Raw genomic sequence first — 11,876 nt, forward strand, 5'->3', positions numbered from 1 at the left:
GTAAATAAAACCACATATGAAACATTCAGATCAACACATTATGTATATTTCTGGTATAATTAAAAGACAATAGCTCTGGGTAAATAATTATATTACATATTTATAACTATTACAAGAACAGACATGTTTTATATAATCTTCAAATTAAAAAAAAAAAGCCCAAGATATACAATTGAGAGTATTAGAAGAGGACATTCAAATCTTGCAAAAGATTATCCAATCTTTCTTCCAAAAAACAAAAATCGAAATAATGCAAGTAGTTTTCTGGCCCCATCTTTTCTCCCCTATTTCTTTCCCCCCCTTTTCACACACACAAAGCAGCATCACAAGCAGTTAGTATATGTTCCCCCTATAGAAATGTGTAATGGTAAATAGAAGTGGTTACAAAACTGCCTCCCCTCTAAATTAAGAGTTCACCGGACACAAACACATAGAAGTGTTTCATTTTATAATTCCTTCTCCAGTGTCAAATCTTATACTAACTTAGGTGAGGTGATTAATTGCATTTATGTTCCATAAAAAAGTGAATCAACCACTTTAAGTCGTCATTTTCTAGTTGATAAATTATCAAATTTACTCCCTTCCCACGTGCCTTAATGTTACTATTCCACTGCACCGTTTCTCCAAGTATCTAGTGGGCACTCAGCTAACGCTTGTTGTAGTTAAACGTCCAACTTTACTTTTCTTACAAGTAACGTATCTGTAGGTACATTAACATTCATAAGGATTTAAGCGTAAATACAAAAAGTAATCTTTGTAAACAGTTCTCATGTCATATCCATACAGAATGTTCAATGAAGCATTCCAGTCACAGCTGTTAATGACAAACAACGTTATAACTCAAATACATACTCATTAGCCAAACATATTCTACGAAATATAAGAGCTGCCAATGCAAAAGTCAGAAGGACAATCAGAACAGTTGATCCAGTGTGGTTCATGTTGACTCTTGGTTGCTGTACCCGGTTAAAGTCGGTTGATGATGGAGGCCGTCTCTGATTCTGCTGCTGGGCACGGCGCTGACGAGGACTCATAGACGTGTTAGTGGACACAGGCGGGGTACGCTCTGGGCTGGCCGCTGCACTGCTATTTGGAGTTTCAGACTAAAAAGGAAACACGGAGAGTTGTGAGGCAAGACAGTGAATAAGATTAGCAAGGAATAAAATAATTAGGACTAAAATGCACTCTTCAGATAATTGTTAATACTTGAAAGCCTGACAATACACGTCACTAGTAACTAGCAGATCATTAGAGCCATGATTTTTGTCCATACGCTATCTTGAGAAGTCAATTTCAAACTGCAAATTAGCAGTTCTAAAGGACAAAGTCTGAAGAAAGTCTGTCAAACAATACTTGAATTACAGATTGCTTCCAAATAAAGAGATTTCAAATATCTTTGTCTAGGATTTGCTTAACTCATTGCAGCTCAAGAAATCTTTAATAATCCTCCAGATAGTTAAGTCTCTGAGAATTTGTAATGTCACCTATACTGAAGAGGAAAAACATTGGAGAGGGCAAGGAAGGAAGGAGAGCAGTCCAGAGAACTCTAATTAAGCAATTCTGCACTGCTTCCTGGGGACACTGGGGTCCAAAAGTCTGTTCTCATCACCACCACCAAACACTGGAAAAAACAAAATAAAAACCCTTAACAAAGAACACCCAAGCGATTCCAGCACAGATTACTGAGCACTGTACCTACGCATGCACATACCTATTGCCCTCTACTGGTGAAACATCGGTCTGCCATTATATGTACTAAAAAAATAAACACTGGCAACTGATGTTCAGCTCAGGAGAGTATTACTCTAAAGAAAATTACTTTTCAGTTTGTAAGATTGAAACTACAGGTTCTGATATTCCACTGGCCTAATCCTCCTTCCAATACTGGAAGGGTCACACTTACAATATTTTAATATTAAAAATAGCGACACAGCACAGTTGTTGAAAATAAACATTTTGACAAGGTTCAATTTTAAAGTGCTCTAAAAAAAAAGTAGTTCTGACAAATTCTTTTCGCTTCTCCGAACAGTTTGCAGGTATTCCCACTTAAAGCAACCTGCAGCTATTTCCCAGAGATAACTTTCCTTTCCTGCTCCTGCCTTCTAAAATACTGACTATCATTACAGCAGGTAAAACTAGAATTCTGGACATTTTAGATTTTCTTCTAAGCAAAAGACACAATATCCATAACCCTAAGCACTGTTTTGGCCAGCTACTATATCCACAAAAGATATCCTGGTAGGGAATGTCCTCAACTGTGCACCAGGTTTGATGATCAACAAGACATAAGTAGTACTTGGTCCCGTGACTCTTTGGCCACTTATTCTGCATGTGGGAGAAGAATTCCAAATTTTCACCTAGTCAGTGATTTGTCTAGCCCAGGGAAAAGTCCTTCCTTTCCTACCTCCCCATCATCAGTATTTCCCACTGTTTATTATCAGCAAGGAACTACTGATGTAATTACTTGCCACATTTGACAACTTGCTTATTCACACAGGTTTCTTGCCTAACCAAGCAAGCAGCTTGGGTAGCTTCAAAGAAAAATGTTTTAAAAACATTTATTTTATCAGCAGAGACAGCCAAGAACACCATGAGCAGCTTGCCAGGATTCCTACTACACTGCAGAAGGAAGTCATTCTGCTTCATACTGAACCCCCTGAAAAGCTCCTCATGCCAAGGAAAATAAAGACTTAGGGAAGCTGAGCCTTTGAAAAATGAAGTTCCTAGATTCATCTGTACTCCCATCTTTCAGAAGGGGAGAAGAAGAGAAGCAAATTCAGGAAACAAGAACTGCAAATTCAGCCTGCAAAGTGTTATTCTTAAAGTAGTTTTTTCAAAAAAAAAGGGAAAAATATTCCTGATCCTTCGTACTTACTAACAAAAGTAACTAGCACTGGCTGTCACATACCTGGGTTTCTTCCCAACACCGCAAATTTTTAATTCAAAAATAAAACAGAAAGGCCCTGTTTTGAATGAGACAAGGTGCCATGCACTGACATGAAGAGAGCTGTGATTCAAGAGAAACCTCACTGACAATTGCAAGGCTTAAATTTTTTTTTTTTTTTGGGGGGGGAGGAAATCCCATAGATGCACCAGGGCAGCAGAAGACTGACTGCTTCACCCACAGCTGAGCTAACTTACTGCCTTGGGATTCCCAACATAATCAATGACCAAGTATTAGCAGACTTGCAGAAGCAAGTAAGTTAAGAAAGGAGTGATTACCCGATATCATAGAGAGTCTACTGTATCTTTAATATATACATCTAGACAGATTTTTTTTTTTAAAGACTTAACTGCTAAGAAGCCCCAAAATGGCAGATTGTCTGTATTATAAATTAACAAAATCACAATTTTCTTGTCTTCACCTACAGCATGTTTTTAAATTCTCCTTAAGCAAAAACGTCAAGATTTTTAGACTGCTCATGGAACACCTTGCATTACACAATTTCCATCCAATTTTAAGTTTTCTGCCAAACCATATTGGAAATGTTGGAGATGAGGGCTTAACAGACTAAAAATAATTAATAAGAGCTACACTGTAGCCACCTTCAGCATCTGATTTTTACAGTTATTGAATATGCACTTCATGCGTCATATTATTTCTGAAGCAACTGAAACTGTTAGGACTGGAAGAAAACTTTGCTCCAAGGACTGAGTTTGATGAATAAGACTAGTTTAGTAAAATGTGCATATATTAGAATTAACAGAGTTCTATTGTATAACAAAATGCAAATAAGAAAGTTTACACTATGTTCAGCCTACTGAAGAATGGCAGTACTCACTGCATCATTTATGTCTCCTGGATGTTATTTTAACATTTTTTTTTTATCAGAATTCTGGAAGGATTAAATAATCATCTTAGAAGGGATGTTTTAAAAATATAGCAAACTCTAGGAACTCAGAACCGTATAAATCCTCTGGCTTACTGAAGCCTCTTTCAGTTATACTCATGATCTCAGAAACAAGAAAATACAAGGATAGGTGAAATAATGGTTTGTCTGTGTAACTTCCATCTGAAGAACAGCTGAAGTCTGACACAGCACGACTTAATGGCTACTAAGAAAAATGTCTATTTTTCAATCAGAGTTGGGCCAAGCACTCATAATTGTCAAGACATTTAAAAAATTGTTGCTGTAGTATTACAAAACTTAAGACACCACTTATTAGTGATAAAAGGAAACACTTTTAAACAACATATCATTCAGAACACATGATTAAAAATAAGGACTTCTATAAATCTCAAGTATCAGAACACAGATCCATTTTCTCACAGAAACCTCCCTCATCAGTTCAAGATTAGTTGACTTGTTACACTGTTTATTTCATCACTCCTCATTAAAACTCCTCATCCAGCCAATATACTAGTGCAGGACACTGCTATAGTACAAAAATCTGTAAGGCTAAAGTACCAAATAACACAACAGTTCACACTGAGAGCAGTGCTGTTAATTTAACAATTGCCATTGCTAAAACACAAACTACTATTTCAAACAGAAACACCTATTTCCAATTGAGTTTTGAAATCTAAAAAAATACGCTTTACTGAAATACTGTAAGTCTTGGTGCTTCTTAAGTCAGTGAGGCTATATTCACTTCCTAAGAGAAAGCTGACAGAAGGGAAAGTTTACTCAAAATATCTTTTCTTCTGATAGAATGAGAAATTCTCTCTTCAGGAACAAGGCTCTGTGTGGAAGAGGGCTCAAAGCAATGCCATGCCAGAGACCCATTTCAGCGTGCTCTTCACAAGAATTCAGTTCAACCTCGCCCAGGAAGGACAACACTGTACTCACAACTGTCCCACCACTCAGTCATTGCAAAAATCTCTGTCCTTTCCAGCAGCTTTAAAGGCAAAAATCATGGAATAGATAATTGTTGCTGGAAAGAAGCAGCTAATATTCAGCATGGGGTCTACCTCTGCACTTTTTGTTCTCAGCATAAATTTCAAGTTCAGAACAGCAAATTTTCTATAAGTTTTAATTAAACACACATTTGTAGAGTAAGTGGTAAAGATTTTATCCAAGAAGAGAAAAAAAAAATTAGTTTTGATGTTGCCCACATTTAACACAACATAGTAAGGTAGAATTAGGTCTCTACACAACAAGAACTAACCCAAGAAACTGATTTTACACACGCAAGAAGCCCATCTGCGGGGAAAGGGTCTGAGGTTTGTGTGGATACCCTTTCGTGCCTATCAGCAGATCACGGCCTCCAGTCTCCTACTTTAAGAAGATTTATATTAACTTTCACATGAATAAGAACACCAAAATAGCAAACTCAAAATCTTTAAGATAGTCTTTCCTGTTACACATTTGTCCTGGTTTTGGCTGGGACAGAGTTAACCCCTGCTAGCCACGGGTAAAACCATGACAACATTTCTTTCTTCTACTGTGGGGCTCTTAGCTTGCACTCCCCCATGGCTCCAGAAAATTCCTAACACTTGAAATGTGGCAGCTCAGAAACACAGGTATTGTTTCAAATTCAAACTAACAACCATGAGAGTGACAGTCTGATCCCTTAAAATATGAATCCACTTTTCATCATTTACAGTTTATCACATATAAATATTTTTACATACATTTCTGTGTTTAAAGGTCTCATTTCACATGGGACTGCTGAAAATTAAGTTAATCATTACTTATTAAAGCAGCATAATTGATTAAAACAAATTTCTTGGAAATTAGATTAATTTAAAAAAAATCAGTCTCTTTTTCCTCAAGAAAATGCTAACAATGCCTTGGTATTCTGGCTAGTTCTACTATATTAGCCAGGATTTGTAATAAGAAGAATAAAACAGAATGGTTTATTAAATCCTGAACAATCTGGAAAAATCCCTATTGTGGGAAAAAAGTATGCTATTAGCATGTTTATATTTCTACATAGCTTGAAAATATGTTGGAAACATGCAACAGATGGTCTGACGTTATTTGACGTGGTTTAGTTTTCTTAAATGCTCTGCAGCCCCATCCTCCCTAAAAAAGACAGCTTAGCTGGGATTTGCCTGCAATTTATCAGTGAATTTAGATTGCATTTGCCCCAGTCGTAACAGCAGCTGCCTTGGCCCACCACCAGGCCTCGGTCACTTCCAAAACCATTATGTAAGCCCTACACCTAGCAGCATTAAAACGTGTCATACTTCAAATGGTAAGAATATTTTAGTCAGATTTACTTAAGAGGTTATAAAAAACAGGAAGTATCCTTAATATTTAAAAGCTACTAATTATCACAAACATTTTTTGCCTCTGGCTAAGCATTCTATTGCAAAAACTTGTGATATGAAGATTTACTCAATGGCTAGAACAGATGTAGTACTTAAGACATCAGAATATTTTAATTAACTGTTAACCCCTCCATTAAAGGAACTACCAGGAACAAGAATTGCCAAAAGAACATTACTTATTGCTCTTAAGAGAAGGAAGTGAAAGCAAAGAGACCACAATTTCTAAAAGTGATTCAGCATGCTATTTGCTGAAGTTTACACATAGATTTGTAATAGAAATAGAAATGTATTAACTACATACTCTTAATGAAGCCTCCAATCAGCTTAATAGTAAAGAATTTCATGTTCAGACTATGCATGTACTTGGGCTGATAAAGCTCAAGGATGGACCATACCGTTGCACTTGCTGGATCCTGGAATGCTCTAGCTGCACTGTCCTGCTGGGGCTCACTTGAAGTAGCAGGGTGGTTCAATCCTGATGTGTTTGAGGGTCCAGCATCAGACTTCCTGGATGAATTGACTTCTGCCTACAAGGAGTACATATGTACGCTTCTGAGGCAAGATCAAAATTGCTCCAAAAAGATCTGGCTTATTTTGGAATGTGTATTTTAATTTATGCAGAACATGAGACTTACCAAAATGTAATAATCAAGTATGCCAACTGCATTTCAGTTACACATCAATAAGTTTAAGAAATTCTAATTCTTTAGAAATACGACTATAGATTTGCAAGCATCAGTTTAAAAAATAATTTAAGTTTGTTTGCACATAACAGCAGGCATAACGAATGCACAGATACATAGAGTCAAAAAGAAAATTCTTTAGAAGATCTAGGACAATATTATACCAGAAATAACACAATTTTTAAAAACTTCCGTTTCTGATGTCCTTAAGTGAATGTTGACTACTGCTGTTACAAGTGAACTAATCTATCCTGTTTCTCAGCAGGGCTAACTAGTCTCTGGTAAGTGCTAATTTAATGAGGCTATACTGGCTCTAGCACTGAAGCTGCCTCACAGCCAGAGTGCGTTGCACTACACTGTGTCGGGGAGACATACCTCAGTTTTCAGTGTTTAAATTTCAGCACAAGCAGAGCAAAAGAAAAAATACAAGTCTTATAATACTGCTTTTGTATTCGTTTATGAAATGCCTAATAGGTATCAATTCCCAGAATTTAGGTTTCATGCTTTTGGAAATTTGAGATAAGAGACCAGTAGTAACATATAGAAGATCATGAACAAACCTCTAGTTCAAATAGTATATATAGTTGCAATAATCCCTTGTGAATGGAAGAGGACATAGTATCATAGTCCTGAACTGAAACACTTTAAAATTTATTAAAAAAAAAAAAGAAGTCACGACCAGATCAATTTTTAATCAGCAAGAAAGTAATCTCCCAAATCACGTATCTACATATCAACTTAGTATAAAGATGGCAATTCCACATCTACCTAGTAAATACCTGTCTTCAAATACAGATATAAGTAGGGGTAGTAGCAGTAAGAAATACAAACAGTGCGTTAAGAAACCAAACAGTTCTGATGGTAACAAGCTGGTAAAATCACAAGCTAATATTGTTTCATGATAACATTTTGTGTGAGGAAATTAAATTCCCTGTTTCTTGATGTATATTATCTCGGGAGAATATGAAAATATGTCACTGAACAACCTGAAGATGAATTTAAGGTTTGAAACCACTTATAAACTGACAACACTCCTTTTGCACTTGACTATTACGAACTATAACATCAGAGAGGACAAGTTATGACTCAAATATGGACCAGAAACAAAGCAACACAGGATCATGAACAATTTAGGTTGGAAGGGACCTCTAGATGTCATCTGGTCCAACTCCCCCCTCAAAGCAGATGTTTAGTCGAGTTTTGAGCATCTCCAAAACTGGAGATTCCACAGCCTCTCTGGTCAGCCTGCTCCAACACGTGACAACCCACTGGATGAATTTTCCTTTTCCATGTCCAGTTGTAAGTACCGTCCCTGGAACGTGTGACCGCTGCTTTTCATACTTCTGCCTTTTCCAAGAAGAGTCATTTCATCTTTACTGTTAATCTCTATAAAGCATATACACTACAAAATGTGCATTTGATTTATTTTGGGTTACGAAAGTACTAAGTCTAGTATCCTAGACCAAAGTCACACTAACATCCAAAAAAATAAAGCACTTGAAAGGTCCCAAAGCTGAAATACCTGTTTTGTCACCTTGTCTCTCTTTTCTCTAGGCCTTATCTGGAGATAAGGTCTGTGGTCTCTTCCAGAAAAGCTGGAGAGAACACAGACCTCAAGGAAAGAGGAACAACATATTTTAACATAATAACAAGGATGAGTGGAGAATTAATTTTCCTGCAAAATATGCCTTGTGGTGGCAACATGTAGATAAACCATATTGTTTTACAGTAATGCATATACTATTAGTCATCTTTTTTTCTTTTAAGTGGAATGTAATTTATGTTCTATGGCACTTAAAATGCACAAAATAACTTGCAAGTCAATGTAAAGCTCATCAAAAACTTAATTTTCTATTAAAACAGACAGGAACAAAGGTGGAAGTTCACAGAAGCAAGAAAACTGTAATTAGGAAAATGATGAATGTTTGTGCAATTCACAAGTTTTTCCTCAATATTTTTTCTTTAATTCTGTACAATGGAGAAAAAAGTTTAAACAGTGACTTCACCTTGAAGCTAATTTGTTTGGCAAGTTCTTTAGCCTCCTTGTCCGCCTGGCTTGACACACTTCTGGATGTTAGTGGTAAGAGGGCTGTCTTCATAGATGTTCCACACATTTCACAACAGAAGTCTTGTGACCTGGCCACAAATGTCATAGCTCAGAATAGCATGTTTTCATAATGTTCTTGTGTGCTTTTTTAAACAAACTACTTGCAAAAAAATCCACAGAAAGACAAGTGGTGTCAAGATCAGTAGCTTAAAAGTACCTCCCCACCCCCAAATCACACTATCTTGAAAAAAATATGTTGAGAATGATCTATACTACAAATACATCTTCCCATGTAATTTAGGAAAATATTAACAACTGACTTACATATTGCTATTATCTATACATTATTAATAATTAGTTACCATTTTAAAAATTACTTTCTACCTGCAGCAAGTTAGAAGTGTAAATTATAGAGAGTTAAATACTATTACAAATATTGAATTGGACCCAGGAGCTTGCACCCCAAATCCTGGAATTTCTGCAAAAAGTATTACCTTTCCTCTCTTGCACACATAATTTGTCTGTAGGGCACACTGCAGGCAGCTCTCCAAATCAATAAGAAACCACACAGCCTTGACTGTACAGCATCAAGACCATCCACTAAACCCTACCTCTCAGCAGGGTTTGATTAGCTTTGACTCAGTGCCATGCTAACAGGAAAACTGCAGCTACCGACTGGCTCAGAATACAGGCAGAACAAGCTCCCATCTGCCTGCAAAATAAGGTACTAGTTACAATCTGGAATACAGTAACTTTGCTTATATGATAGGGATATGGTCTCTCAAGTACCTTCTTCTCCCCAAACGGGGAAAGGAGAAAGATTAAAAAAAAAAAAACACACAACAAAACACAAGTGTAAGATTTCATTTAAGGATAACTGCAGAATAGTTAAGGTTGGAAGGGACCTCTGGAGATCATTTAGCTCAGGGTTAAGCAAAGCATGATGCTCAGGTCAGTTTCTAGTCACATTTTTAACACTTCCAAGGGTAGAGACTCCACAACCTCTCTGGGCAACCTGTGCTAGTGCTTTGACCATCTTCACAGTAAAAAAGTGTTTCCTTGCATTCAGCTCGAATTTTGTGGGTTTCAGTTTGTGCCCATTGCTTCTTGTCCTGTGACTGGACACCACTGAGAAGAGCCTGGCTCTGCCTTCTTTATACCTTCCTTTCAGATATTTATACACATGGATAAGACCCCCTGAGCCTTCTCTTCTTCAGGCTGAACTCTCCCAGCTTTCACAGCCTCTCCTTGTATGAAACACGTTCCAGCCCCTCAATCACCTTTGTAACACCGTACTGGATTCACTCCAGTAAGTCCGTATCTTTCTTGTACCCTGACCCATACACAGCCTGACCTGGACCCAGCACTCCAGATGTCTCACCAGTGCTGAGTACAGAGGAAGGATCTCTTCTCTCAATCTGCTCGCAATGCTCTTCCTACCGCAGCCCAGCATACCATTAACCTTCTTTGCTGCAAGGGCACATTGCTGCCTCACAGTCAGCTTCCTGTCCACCAGGACTCCCAGGTCCTCCCCTTACAAGCTCCTTTCCAGCTGGTCAGCTGGTGTTATTCCTCCCCAGGGGCAAGATTTTACTTTTGTCTTTGTTGAACTTAATAAGATTCTTTCAGCCTGATGAGGTTCCTCTGGATGGCAGCAGAACCTTCTGGTGTCCCAGCCACTCCTCCCAGTTTTGTATTGTCTGCAAACTTGCTGAGGTTGCACTCTGCCACATCATCCCGGTCACTGATGACACTGAATAGCACTGGCCCCAGCACTGACCCCTGGATTACACCACTAGCCACTGGCGTGCAGCTGGACTTTGTGCTGTTTAGCACAACCCTTTGAGATAGGCAGCTCAGCCAGGTCTTAACCCACCTTACCGTCCCCACTTGCCTAGGCTGTACTTCGTGAGATTTTTCTATGAAGGTGGTAAGGAAGACAGTGCCAAAAGCCTTGCTAAAGTCAGGGGAAACAACATCCACTGCTTTCCCCTTGTCCACTAAGCTAATCATCTCATCACAGTCACAAATCTAATTTTAAGTTGATTTCCCAAAAAACATTCAGAAGCAGTTGCTTCAGATTTTTTTGTCACTGTTTCATTATTATTATTTACTTAAGGGAAATGATGTATCATTGTTTTGGTTGTTTTCTCACCCACTTATACTTACTATCAATTCCATCACACTCATTTTCCCTCCACACTGCAATTACCACTGTATCACAACACTAATTACACCTCTAAGGCTCAATTTCAGATGAGCCTCTAATTTGACCACACAATGCTGGAAGAAACACAGCCCTCTCAAAGTTATTTTGTTTGACCGTAAGTTCCAAATTTCCACAACATTCAGGGAGAAAAAAAGAATATACAAAGCATAGAACATTTATTTTTTAATTTGTAATAAATGTGAGAGAACAGACTCAAGTGACTTTTACTATCTACTCAATGCCTTACCATAAAAAAGAGTACATATATGTACCTACAGTAACAAACTTAGTGCTTACTTCTTTGCAAGAGCTCTTCTTTCTTCTGGTGTATAATCTAGAGATCCTATTGCTCCTTCACCTTTGGTTGGCATAAATCCAATGATTGCTAGTAAAGCTGTTCTTACTAAAATGGGAAAACAGAGATACAAACAAGGTTACAGAAAAAAAACGTTCTTTGATCTCACTTTACACTCAGCATACAAAAGTTGCAGTTTGGCCTGCAAAACTTCATTTTGTCCAAGGGAGTAGTCTGAATTTCATAAAAGCAGCACTGAGTTTTTCGGTACACAGCAAGACCTTCTTAATTTCTTAAACTTCACATTATATAGGAAACATAAGGCCTTGTTTTTCTATCAGACAACACAGAGAAGATAAATTGTCATAAAAATGTTACACCAATATAGAGTTACAGACTTTAAAAATGGGTTCTGAAGAAAAAAA

At 37.5% G+C, this 11,876-nt stretch overlaps 1 protein-coding gene across 1 annotated transcript; it reads right to left on the reverse strand.

The window, feature by feature from the left end:
• Window positions 1-833: 833 nt before the first annotated feature.
• Window positions 834-11,559, reverse strand: UBE2J1 (ubiquitin-conjugating enzyme E2, J1; the record flags this gene model as incomplete). Its single annotated transcript, XM_010080622.1, has 4 exons — window positions 834-1,103; window positions 6,613-6,744; window positions 8,907-9,036; window positions 11,454-11,559. Coding segments are annotated over 4 exons (638 nt in total), but the record flags the coding sequence as incomplete, so codon positions are not given.
• Window positions 11,560-11,876: the final 317 nt, after the last annotated feature.

The sequence above is a fragment of the Pterocles gutturalis genome, unplaced genomic scaffold (assembly GCF_000699245.1).
Source record: "Pterocles gutturalis isolate BGI_N339 unplaced genomic scaffold, ASM69924v1 scaffold27279, whole genome shotgun sequence".
Classification (NCBI taxonomy): Eukaryota; Metazoa; Chordata; class Aves; order Pterocliformes; family Pteroclidae; genus Pterocles; species Pterocles gutturalis.